This window comes from Lepisosteus platostomus, chromosome 3, assembly GCF_059453375.1.
Source record: "Lepisosteus platostomus isolate fLepPlt1 chromosome 3, fLepPlt1.hap1, whole genome shotgun sequence".
NCBI lineage: Eukaryota > Metazoa > Chordata > Actinopteri > Semionotiformes > Lepisosteidae > Lepisosteus > Lepisosteus platostomus.
The window spans coordinates 16675124-16689245 of record NC_142613.1 but is presented as its reverse complement, the minus strand read 5'-3'; the positions used below and the strand labels follow the sequence as shown (position 1 = coordinate 16689245).

Genomic DNA, 14122 nt, shown 5'->3' with positions numbered 1-14122 from the left:
ATTAGCTTCTAGCTTGACTACCATAGATTTTTTTGGTCAAGTCTGCATTATGTATTAAGAAGCCTGTCTCTTCAATGGAATGTCTGACTTCCCCTTACTTTTTTCTCTCTTTTGCTTCTGAGATTAATTATGTATTATGTATAAAAAGACTTAACTTTCATATGTGAGATATCGGAAAGCTTGGATATATGTAACTGAAATGTAATGGTATCTTCTCTGTTTTCTCTTTTGATTCTCAGACAGCATATCTTATTATGAAGATGAATTTCTACAATGAGATGGCTGTCAAGGTAAATATTTCTCCACTTGTTAAACAAATGAAAAGTCAGTTGTGCTCTGAATTTGATTGTAATATAATAAGCAAACCAACATAGTACAGATCTGATTAGTGAGGTGCCAAAATAAGGGATAAATGAAACAAAAACATATAGTTTCAAAATTCAATACCTAGGAAGTTATTTGAGATATTTTTAACATCACTATCCTACATAGTCCACATTTATGATAGTATGTATTCATTATTGACTGCACTATGCTCACCACCTGTATATGAAGTCAGCATTGAATAGTTTGATTAACACTTTGATTTTCTTTCCTATAAGTCAAAGCAATTTGTATCTGTGTGACAAAAGCACATTTATGAGCTAAAGGTTTGTGTTTTCAATCTTACATTTTACAATATTATACAACTCCTTTTCTCCCTTGTGACATTGTAAAAGATGATATTGCAAGATTACATTTTTACAAGACTAACACACTCACTAACACATTTTTATAGAATAATGCTTCTTATTATTTCAGTGAAATACATGAAATCTAATGTAGGACATAAGAAAATCTTGTCTGAAACTTAACCATAAAGGTACTGCAGATTCATATCAGTTGTTTACATTTCTGTAGAAAGGTATCAGAAAATCAAAGCATGTAAGCATGAGATATCCCCAGTCAAACCAATCATGATACAAGTGTCAGAATATCCAGTTCTGCTGATATCTGTGCAGGGGCTTTCCTAAGAAAGTCAGTATCCCTTGACCAGCACAGGAGAAAGCATGTACATTTTCTGAAATATGAGCTGAATAAGGATGACAGATTCATGTCTTCAAAAATGGGGATTTTTACAATGTTTTTATTCCTAAAGCTGCTACAGCAAGAAGAAAAAGAATCCTCTTCTATTTCACAATGCAAGCCAACAAGAGAAACAGTGGCGTTAAGTTTCAGATGGAGGATTGATGCAGCTCTCTCACAGAGCATATAAAAAGTCCCCACCCAACCAGACAATTGTTGTTCAAAAAGTAGAAGAATTTCTGAATTCTTCTCTGATATTACTCATGCATTTCTGTTTTTCGCCTTGAGAAGGCAACAGTCAGAAACAGCTAATGATATGACCAAAATTTAAACCAACGACTATTGGGCCTAACATGTGCTCCAAGGAAGGCATTTTATCTCTTGATCATGTGGGGGCCCTACCCCTAATTCCTATTCCTGAATGACAGTTGCCCCTGATGTTTTTTAGAAAATGGGAAATTCATTATTGAATTCCCAGGACTGTTTTTATTATTAATGAATTCTTTCTTTTTCACTGCTTCTATATTAAGTGTTTACTAAGGGAATTTGTTTCACACTAATAGAAATCAACATTAAGAGAGGTCTTTAGAGGATTATGCCACCTAACTAAGGAATATGCCTCATTGATTTCAGTAGTTTAAAGGTCACTAAGAACTTGGCTTCTGAGCCTGCAATTACAGTACTTTATTTAAAAGTAACTATTGAGTGCTGATCAATTGGAATAATTGTTTTATACCAGCCATTGTTTTAATCTCCTAATTAGCCTGAAGGACATCTGTTCTTCTCTCATTGGGGCAGTGAGATCAGTCAATTTACTGTTTGCTCACAAGTGACTTCACACCTAAAGTACTGATTTACTGTCTTATAAGTGGTGGAGATGTGAATGTTTGGAAGTGACTTGATGTCAGCCCAACACTGAAGGTCTTTTGTTACTGCCCTTTGAAATCATCAGTCTGCTCCCCTCTCCCTTATATGTATGAACAATAGGAACATTTTCACACTTGTAAGCATTTTACTTAGTGGTGTAGTAGATGTGGATAAACACAAACTTTCTGAAAACACAAGGCCTTCAAATACTGTACATATTCAATTTTCCTGTTACCAGTATGCAGTTATTCAGCATCAGTAAAATGCAGTTTGAAATTTTTTGCATTAATCTGAATACTAGATACTGTATAACAAGTCTACTCCACTGAATAAAATAAGCCTAACTTTTGTCATGTTTGTTTTATTATTTGCTGCTGTTCCCAGCAATTGCTGGAAGCAAAAGCAAAAAAAGACTATTCAAGAAGTATTAGTCGTGTTTCTCACCCACTACCACTTTTACCATAGCTCCTAAATGCTGCTGCCCGTCTGTGCACACAAGACATAAGGATATGAATATCCTCATCAGTGCAACATGTACGCACTGATGTGCATACAGGGTGTGAAAAACTTGTATTTAATGTTTTACTTTCTCTAAAATTGCTGCCATCATTGCAAGAGTAATAACATTTGATGACAATATTAAAAGAATGGCCATGTAAGATGTATGGTCAGCATGTACAGTACTAAAACAAGTCAAATCAATTGCAAAATTTATTAGATTATCACAGATACTGTAAAACCACTGCTGCATTGTTATTGATTGTAGTATTGAAATAATTTCATTCGAGTTGCTTTTGCTGGGCAGTTTTGTTAAAGTTGCATATGATTGTGAAACATTCATTTTCACAGGTATTTTATACAGGCATTCTAAAGGCTGTATACATTTATACATACATTTTATATTATATGATAATTTCAAGAAACACTGAACACGTTATATAAATTATTAAAATTCAACCTTTAAATGTGCATTTCTCACAATTAAATGTAACAAAGATAACTATTAGCTACAGTATACCACAATATCAGACGTCCTGTACTTTTTACTGTACATTCTTCACCTGTGATAAGCAGTTGCTGATCATTGTATCTTCTCTTTTATGATTGTTTGCAGATTCAAAAAAGATGGAGAGGCTACTATATAAGGAAATATGTGCATAATTATTATGCAAGAAAGAAATATTTCGAAGGCCTGACTGAGATGAATGAAACAGTTAGGTAAGATGATGATCTTTTAATTTAAGTATTGCATTAAAAACTACCTGAATGTTCTGTGTTTTTTTAACCTAAAGTGACTTAAAAATAAAATAAAAAATAAAATTAATTCAGGTTTTAAAAATACACATCCATATCTATTCATATTGGTGATAATAAGTGACTAGTGTCTTGGAGTGAGCACTTTCATTCAATTATAACTCCCATACAGTAGTCTTCTAATCCTCTGTGGTTTTTTTTTATGTGACAACAACATTCTACTATATGGTAGATGAATGCTGCAACATTTGCAAAGATATGCCTGTTGACTTCCCTTGAAATTTTATTGGCTAATGGCGGCCATAGTTTTTTAATTTTTAACTTGCTTAGAACACTCTCTAGAAGTTCAGGCGGGTAGCTGCATTAACATGTGTAGGCTGCAAGTGAACAAGTAATAGGTTCATTCCCTGCTGAAAAGAGAAGAAAGAAAACTCAACGTTTTGGCCGTGGAGCCTTCTTAAGGTGTGAGAAAGACAGGGCAGTAACCAAAGATAACGTAGTGGGAGAACATAAGCTGGAAGAGAGGAGGAGCAAGGGTAGGGGACAGAAAGAGAGGCCAATCAAGAGGTGTGAAGTCAGGATAGGTGAAGTATCAGCCTGTCATACACCCACAGCATTTTACAGTTCTTTAATATTGGGTTATTACCAATTTTTTGGGGGTAGGTGTTTGATTTGACTGATTGAGCTGGATGTCATTGCCACTTTATTCAGATGAGTTCTGTTCTTGCATCCAAAGTTCAATGTATTAATGGACAACTTTTCCAGATGACGAATGGAAATGATGGATCAGATCAGTGTGCAAAGGCTCTTATTGTGCTACCATTATCAAAGGATTAGGCAACCTTGGCACTTACATTCCATTTAGACTTCAAGCCAGTCAATACTATATTTGCTTGATCGACCCTGCTCCTGAAGATGACTTAAATAATTAAGGTCTAGATAGAGCAAAGACTTCCTGTAGAATGGAATTCAAGTATCAAGGTTGCTCTGTCACATTCTATGTAGTTTTATCAATGTGGAAATAAAAAGGAGTAAAGGCATCAAAACTCTTTAATAGTGTGACCAACAAAGACAAATGAATTCTACTGAGAATTCTTGATCTTTCCTCTACTGAACATAGTGAATATGTGCCATTAAACCCATTTCTCCCTGTTGCCTCTTTTGTGCCAAGAAGGCATAATGCATTCTACTCCATACGACTACAGTACATTCTGGGGGCTTGGGGCAAACTGTTGAGAAAGTTTAATGGAAACAAGGGAAATCTTGCTTATTTTAAAGCTGGAAAGTCTAATTATTTTGGTCCAGTTTTTTAATTAGTTAAATTAGAAATGATATATGCAACCACAGATTAAAAAAAATGTTTGATACTATAGAAAAACAAAACAAAAAACCCATACCAAAAAGCAAACCTGATTCTATTTTTTCTTCTGTTTGATTACAAATGGTTATTTTGTACAAGTACAATTTGATACTTTTCATTTAACAAAAAAAGTAATTTGTATTCTTAATGCATTTCATTTACTTTCATGAAAACGATGCTATGTTTAGCGTGTTTCAAGTGGTTCTGATTAGAGCATTGCCCTTGTAAAGTTTAGTAAAATATTACTATATAGCTATATGGTAGTATTACATGTTAGTACAGCTTCTTTAAGTCCTCAATGGTTACATACAAAATTAATGCAGTGCATACGCTAGTGAGGAACATATTCTGGGCGCTTTTACAAAGATAAATTGATTTGATTAATTTAAAGGCTGAGTATGCAATCGGTAGACATGTACACTGGTAACCTCTAGCCTGCTATGTAAAAACTGCCCCAGGTTACAAGCAAGCGAATGATGTTATGAAATTAAAAATTAGCCACTGATTTAACTGAGTCCTTGCATTAATAAAACACACTATGCTTGGAGGGCAGAAAAAGATGCCATCTTTTATTTTTGACAAAAAACTTAAACCAAAGTCACATTTTTAATGTCACCAATATATTTTGTTGGAAAATATCTTAGGGCTTAGGCTAAAATTAAATGTAAATTTGTTAAGTGCTTCTTGGATCACTGACTTTTTTTTATATTTCTCAGAAGTAGGCAGTCCTGTTCCGCAGTAATGATTTTTGTCACCTGTGAGTTATTTCTTCCTAGACACAAGCTGTTGTGTTGAATGTGTTGCCTTTGTTATTGGTACATACACAGTAAAATATTTAAAGACTGCTTTCCCGATATTATGTTAACATTGATGAATAAAACTGCATTTTATGTGTTATATCTCTGATCTATTTTAAATACATGTAGAAAAAAAGGCCTTGTTAACAGAAATGTAAACTCAAGGTCATACAGTATGTACACATTTCTTAAATAAAAACAAAATTTGTAACAATGCCATTACAACATTATAAAAGGAGTTTACAGTAAATCTCTGCATGCACCTCTCACATATCCCTTTAATACGCTATTCACAAATCATACAGAATTTAAATTTAACTTATATTCAGTAATCTATAAGTAGAAACGTTAGGAACAAACATAAGTAATATTTACAGGTGTAACATGTCTTTTCAAAAGCATTTACCATGATACTACTGTACATCATCCCACTGGTCATTAGATATGAATTGGCATAACAGAATATGTTGTTTTCTACAGCAAATACAAAATTATTTTGTATCAATTTTGTTAACACTTGGAAAATGTTAATGGAGATCTTTTTTCTTTTAGAAATTAAAGTATTTTATTTCTAAATACTAAATATATTTTTCTGCCTTCTGTATTTAGTATGCATCTAGATACAAACATATATACAATGTGTATACTGTATATGTGAGCCCAATTGCTAACTTTCCTAAATCCATTTTCCATTTCTAAGTAGTTTTCTGTAACCACACTTTCTTAATGGATAGAATGAAACACTGGTTTCAGCAGCTCAGGAATCTACTAAGACCGTTACACAGTATGTCCATAGAATAAAACAATACTTGCTGTGATGTGGGTAATACTATAAATATTAGATCACAGAAGTAAGAAACCTTATTGTAAAACATGATCAAATAAGAGATTTGAAAACTTACTGTACATTGACCGTTTGTAATCTGTTACGTTTCTGCCTGGTACACTACATTTTTTGTGTTTTTTATAGACCTTCCATTAGACTAACAGGAATACAGGATTACAGAATACAGTTGTTTTCACATCCAAGAAGAGGTCTGTTTAACAGTTAATCACTTGTTTATTTAGTGCTTCGGGGGTTGTGATCAATTAGCAGCAGATTGCATTTATTTAAAATATTCTCTTTGTGTTAAGACTCCAGATCACCCCGTGACTGATCAGTCATCCTGTAAAGGTCTGTCTCTGAGATTTTAATCCATGTTCTCATGTCGCACGATAAATGATTTAAAATTTTACTAATGGCTCCCATTTAGCAACAGCAACAGTGTGTCGCATGCCAATGAAACCAGTCTCCCTCAGACACATTTAAGCAGACCTCCGCATCAGGCATGTATGCTGTTAACAATAAAGGATTTTCCTGTCTGTCATTTCATTACTGTCTGTGCATAATATGTTGGTAGGCTGGCCATGTTAAGATGTCCATCTTCATTTAACTATCCTTTCCAAATCTCTTAATGAAGTTAAGACCTAAGTTCAACCCAGTAATTCTGTGGCAAGAGTTTGTGCAATGTAACAATTTATCACTTGTCAAGAAAACACTTTTAGTTTCTGTGCTTAATAAGGGCATCCTCGAGGCTGAGTAATTAGAAGTGAACGGTTTGCATATTTACTAAATGCGGAGTGTCATTGCCACCATGGCCTGTTGCCTGCATGAATTATTTCTCTATCTGCAATAAACAGCTGGGTAATTATTACTGCTATAATCAGATAAATTCCCTCTGTAATGTTCTTACATGGCAAATCTTTTAACTCATCCCGAGCTGAGGAAAATTTATGGACTTCAAGTGGTTAGGCTACTTTTCACAGTTTTGTGTCCCTTTCAAGGACATCCAAGGAAGGGAATCCATTATAAATGAAAACCTCCTTTGGTTCATGTATATGTCTGTACTAGGTGCTGGAATAACAATGATCTTTCTCTGGGAAATGACACTGTGTAAATTCCTACCTGCACAAGGTTATAATAATAATAATAATAATAATAATAATAATAATAATAATAATAATAATAATAATAATAATAGAGGGCCAACAAACATTCTAATGATCTATTCTCTTTTCGAGCCTTGTATTGAATTATTTAATTGGACCAATTAAAAATCCATCCAGGTCACATAGAAATTAATTATTTAGTAAGACCAATTAAGCTTTGTTGAAATGGCCCTGAAGGACAGAATTCCCCTAACACACCTCTCATTTATGTAGTTCTGTGCTATCTGCAATTAAATACTGAACTCTGGAAGCAGCACATGTAATTATTGTACATAATTATTTTATTTTCAATAGCATTTGAGGTCTTCATCTATGCTTAAAGCTTGTCAAGAATAAATAGTTATAACACTCCATACTTAACCCTTGGTACAGTAACTATACATAACTTAGTCATACTTCACATACTTGTGAGAATTACTTATGAACCATTGAAAACATTTTAATTTCCTTTTCATCACAAATTGCCATCACATCACTGCTACCCTACAGTGAATTATGAATCTTAAAAAAAATAACATTGTTATTGTCTTTCAATATGAAATTTGTGCTACTTCCAATTCCCTAAGCAAATGAACTTTAAATAAGTTGTAAGCAATTCAGTAACCTGTCTTTATACATATAGTCTTATTTATTATATTATATATGTTTATACGTACAAATGTTTACACTACCACTGAAGTAAGCCAGATAATATAACTTCAAGTTAATGACTCAGATAATGTGGATAATTCTAACTGCTGTTGAACATAATGGTGTTATATATGTGTATACATAAACAAACTTGCTTATAGAGCACTGATCTTGCTTAACAGCTAAACATGGAGTGCAAGGACAAAGAAAGGTCATCAGTGTTAGCAACTCCCATCTCTCCCACAGAAATGGACAGAGCTAATGAGGTTTGTGTGGTACAGCACAAATCCAGAGACACAGATAGAGATCCCTTCAATGGAAACAAATTTGTTTGGCTTTGCTGTACTACATAGCAATTAATAATAGCTTTGAGATATGGGTTAGGAAAGGTCATTCAGCTAGCATGCCGCGTTATCCACAAACAGGTCAGCTGCTGTCTTCCTGGCAGTGAGGCCCTACAACTCACTAAAACTAAAACTAAACCTAGCTTTTTTAAACTTCCTAATCTAAGCAATTGTTAAGTGCTGTGTTACAAATATGGGACCATGCGATTTTTTATATCTCATATAATTCACTGTTTAATCCTACTTAAGACAAAATACACTACTGCACAATTAACAAATGGGTGTCTTTTAAATGCCACTGTGTTACATACACAGAGAACGTATGTTATATACTGCAGTGTTCTCTTTTTCTTATGAGTAATTGAAAAGAAAAAAAACATGAGAAACTTGAGGAGAGACTAACTTTCTTAGGAACTGGAATACCTTTTCCAATTTCCTATTTAAAATTATTTTTCCATTCATTAAAATTATAAAACGAATACAATAATTATGCAATTTTATTGTTTTCAGAATTATACTTTCCTTCAGTTTCAGAAATTTGGCATTTATTTAATTTCTATGTATTCTTGTTTATTTATAGTATTTATAGTGAACAGCATTTTTTATTTAAAAATGGTAGTTGCAATTTAGGTTTTATCTTGGTCAAAAAACATTTCAAATGAAGGATTCTTTAAGTATAATCCAAAATATTAATGTCTGAGGAATCCTGATTTTTTAAATTGATGGCAAGTCATTCATCATTAAGTCTTGGAAGGAGAAAGGCATTGTGTGTCTGAAGATTTTTTCTTGAAGGTCTATAAAGGTCTTTAAATCACCTAAGAAAAAGGCATTGTTAATTAACCAACAGTTTTATTTTTTAAATAACAGACTAATTTATCACTTTAATATAATGAATATAGTAACTTTCACAGTATATTTTCCAAAGCTCTTTTGAATAAAAAGTAAGGGGAAAAATGAATCGAATAGTTAACATTAAAAAAATGAATATTAACACACAACATGTACATGTAGTAGTTAATTATTTTTTTCTAACAGCCTAACAGAGATGTGATTTAAAGTTTAGCAGTAACCAGATAAGGTTAATAAGATGCTGAGTATTCCCCTTACCCTGGGAAGCTCCAGCTACTACACATTTGTGAACTGAACATGTATGAAGATAACATATTCATGTCCTCATGTCCTCACAATACACATTGGCACAACAGCCCAGCAAAGATGTCAGACAGAAGACTGACACAGCTCTCACTACACACAGAACGTGGAGGCCCACATTCTCTGTAACCTTTTAAGGAGTTTGAATAAACTAACAATAATGAAGTTGTAGTATATTCAAATGTTGGAGTATATATGTACTACAGTATATCCCCAAAAGACTGAGAAGATTTAGGTCTTTCAGCTTCTATTGAGTAGTTGCAATTAAAATATGTATATTTGGACTATTTTGTTTATGTAATAATGAAAAGATCTATAGTAATATAAAATAATAAAAAACATAATGAATAAAAATTTAAGAAATACTGCAAATGTTAACGTTATCCAAGATATACAGTACAAGTAAAACAAAAATGTTGAATATTTTATTACTGTTCAAAATATTCATGCAATAATTAGGCAACAAAAAATAAAACTAAACAGATATTTATATGTTTAGGTTTTGAATATTGTTGCATTGCGTTGTGCATATATTATTTGCATTGATGCTTTTAAATACATCTTGAGTGCTTAATTGTAGTATGATGTTTTTTTATTTTCATAATTAAACGTATAAATAACGTTTATATTTTGTTTGCAGTGATAATGTTTGACTTTTTATGGACACCCTATAGTAATTAAGCACTAATTAAATTAATGTTATTCTAAATTTTAATTAAATAAATATTTTCAACACAGAGTAAGTTTTGTCCAGTTTCACCCTTAATAGTAAACTTTGCAAACCCTTCTTGGGAAGTAGGTGAGCAGTCACTCTTGCTGGCAGATTTAGCAAACAACCCTAAGTACATGACTTAGAAGTGTATTTCATGCCTGGGCAAAAACACATAAATAACAAACCAAATAGTACTCAGTGGAAGAGTAACTTACTCTTCCACTGTTCAATTAGGATTTAACATTCCTTTTAATATTACCTATGTAACTGTGATAGCAAACACAGGAAATTTCCAATTAGAAAGGGGGGAAGACGTCTTGAGCAGAACACGTTTATTTTTGATGTAGCTATTGGAAATACACACTGGGACATTTATAGAATAGGTGCCCTTATGAGTCATGTGGACATACAGTATCTATTCAGTGCCAATGTATAGTATGTAGACGCATATGTTCACTCCCAGGACACTAGGAAAACTAGGAAAACACTGCTTTTGTTGCTGTTTTGAAAGAGAGGAAAAAGGATGAATCCCCCTCCTGTTTTACTTAAACTAAAGTTACAACTGGCAATGTACATGATGCAGTGATGCAGTAATACATGATACAGTCGATTGGCTTTGGCCTGCAGTAGTGACGAAAGTATGCTGGAACAAGCCAGTGGCATGAAATATTAGTGCAGTGGAGACCTCTAATGGTACAGGAAAATAATGTCTTTCCACAGGTTTCCGTCCAAACCTACATGAAGCTGTTGGTGGAGATCTGTGTCTAGGTGAAAGTGCCGCATAAATTGTACAGTACATCAGAATCGTGAATACAGTTCCAATTCAGGGTTGTGGGAGAGATGAAGTGTATTCCAGTAAGAAATAGAGATAAGGATGGATACACCCTCGACTGGACACCAGTCCATCCCAAGGCAGACACATTCAAAAACAGCCATGCACACACTCACACTTTGGGACAATAAATTTCAATGAAACTGATATGAAATATTGAAGAACAAAAAAGATTTAACAAAATTAAAGATTATCACTTGAAATAATTAAATATTGGCATACCCCTTTAGTCCCTTTACTTACTACTGCCTGTTTTTTACATACACTGATGAACTTAGCCTTCTCATTTCCTTTTTTGAGCCAGTTTAGTCAAAGATTGCTGTGTGAATACCAATTATTTGTAATTTGTGGTATTTAACTTTAATCTTCATTCTAAAATTTTGTATAAATTCTTATTTTAAATAAAATTATTTTTACCATAATTTGTTGCATGATGAGATTTAATTATACATAAAGTATTATTCCATTTATTGGTTATCAATTAGTGTTCAAATAGTATTTTTTTAAGTGCTTAGATTGTTTTAGTTTGTTACTGAGTTCACTGCATAGTATAAATTATATATATTTACCCTGGTACAGTATGTACAGAATATATTTAATCTGTACTCTTTTAAGTCTTGATGTAATGAATAATAGATCAGTCATTTGTCATCTCTCACAGAAAAGAATTGGCAGAATTTGCTGAAATCAAGAGGATGGAGAGAGAGCGAATGGCTCTGGAGAAAGAAGAGAAGAAAAAGTGTTATGAAGCACAGCGGATGCATTACCTCCTGAGTACTCATCAGGTTTGTAGTGCTTACCTAAGTCTTACCCTGTCATACTATGCAGCTGTGGTCTTCATTTGCATGTCCAGTTTGTCATAGCTAAAATGGGCAAGTAAGGCTTTTTAGTGTTACAGGATATTTTGAAATGATATCACAAACAGTTTCCCTTTGTTTTATTTAATTATTATAGACAGTTTCTGTATTACCCTAAATCACTTTAACACAGGAAACCTGTATATAACTAGAATGGTAGTATGGTATTGATTCCACTTAGTCAAACAGTGATATAAAGGGATAGGGGTCATTGTCTATAAGGAGCAGTAGTCTGTACAGTTTTTGACCTTTCACCTACTCCATCATGATGACTGAACCATTTCCAAACTAAATAAAGTAAATAATTAGATACAGCATTTTTTCTTCTCATTTGAGCTTTTCATATCTGTATGACTATAAAAAGGATATTGCAAGATGGAGAAGATTCTAAGCAAGTTGTTTTTTATGTATGCTTCCTTACTCTAATGTACAAACTTTGGATCACACTTTTCCAAGACATACTGATTGCTAGGACAAAAAGACTTATTTCTATAAAACATACATACATACTGTAATTACTTTTTGTAAAAGTAATGATCACAGCATTTCCCCTGGGTTGGACATCTGTAGGCAATACCAACATTGAAATGCAAAGTCACATAAGGGGAAATAATTGTGGATCATTAAAGAGCTCTTTAGGGAATGATTTACACAACCACTTAAATGCATTAAACATTTTAAGGGGTTTGACAACTAGTAACATTGTTATCTTTATCCAGTTTTATAATGTAGGGTTAGAGTACAGTATGTCATTTAACAGCAAGCTAAAAGCAACCTTAACTATTGAAGACCTAGCATGAGCTAAAAGAAAGAAGTCTACAAAACAGAGGAGAAAAAGTATTTCTTAAAGCATAAAAAAAATTAATTTGGCACCCTATGTTGGTGCCTTCAGTGACCACTTGTATGGATATAATATTTATGTAAGGCTTGTGCTGAAGAAAAAAATGATTTAAGGAAAATTAGTAAGTCTAATCAGACAACACTAACAATAATTTTTACAAAGTGCCAATTGCTGTGGTTAATAAAGAATCTGAATGAAAATTAGTTTACTTTAGCTGCATAAACTCAGGGAGTGTTTGCTGGATTTTTGAAAGAAGTTCATTCAGAAGAGTAACAGCAGAAGCTGACAAATGATCATGTTTCCTTTTACTTCTCAGTGAGAGTAATTGAATGTGGAATATCTTACTAAACGCCGGACTGTGACAGCATGTTAACACTGACTATCTCCTAACAGCAGGGCAATTATTTGCTGAGTGGGATTTTTATAAATCCCCTGGCAGTAGTATGTCCTGATAATTATGATGAAGTGTGCTGGTCAGTGTTGATTCAGCAGTCCCATCTCCAGCAAATATTTCATTTGCTGCTCTCCTTCATGCCTTTACGGTCATTACATTTCTCTTGCCTTCAACAGCATTATCCTTGTCTCCTCTGTTTGCCTATTCCCAGTTCCTGTAGATTCACACACAGTAGCTATGTATGTTGAAGGGTTTACGATTACTGGGGCAGGAAACATAACAGGCAGTTATAGAATGTGACAGCATACATCAGGAGCTAATATGCTAAAATTGTTCATGGACAGTCATATGATGGCCAAGAACAACAATTTTACTTTTCTGTTTTGTTTCCCATGTATGTTGTAGGTCAAAAGGAGCAGCTCTTTTGTTTAATCTCTGTAAAGGTTGAGTTATGTGTTTGTGAGTGGTAGATGCAGGACGATAACATAATGCAGGTAAACCTGCTATAGAATACCTTTGATCACCATCCATGCAAAATGCACTTGTGAAACATGAGTGCTAAAAAAATAACCCTTTAAGGTATTTTCCCATTATCATTAACCATTTAACAATACTATTTTTATTACAGAGGTCAACTTTCCATTGAACCTACAGTAGTTTGCCTTAACGCAAACAGAATAAATAATAATAAATTAATAATAATTTCTTACACTTATATAGTGCTTTTCTGGACACTCCACTCAAAGCTCTTTACTGGTAAATGGTAAATGGGGACTCCCCTCCACCAGCACCAATGTGCAGCATCCACCTGGATGATGCGACAGCACCCATAGTGTGCCAGAACGCTCACCACACATCAGCTTTCAGCGGGGAGGAGAGCAGAGTAATTAAGCCAATTCATAGATGGGGATTATTAGGAGGCCATGATTGGTAAGGGCCAATGGTAAATTTGGCCAGGACGCCGGGGTTACACCCCTACTCTTTTGGAGAAACTTCCTGGGATTTTTAATGAGTCAGGACTTCGGTTT

General features: G+C 33.6%; 1 protein-coding gene across 1 annotated transcript in view; it reads left to right on the top strand.

Moving 5' to 3' along the window:
* spata17 (spermatogenesis associated 17) overlaps positions 1-14122 on the top strand; it is an 80528-nt gene that overhangs the window by 21957 nt on the left and 44449 nt on the right. The window contains exons 4-6 of the mRNA XM_088624744.1: positions 240-290; positions 3047-3150; positions 11664-11787. Of these exons, the coding sequence (XP_088480870.1) occupies positions 240-290; positions 3047-3150; positions 11664-11787 (279 nt within the window). The remainder of the gene's footprint in view (positions 1-239; positions 291-3046; positions 3151-11663; positions 11788-14122) is intronic.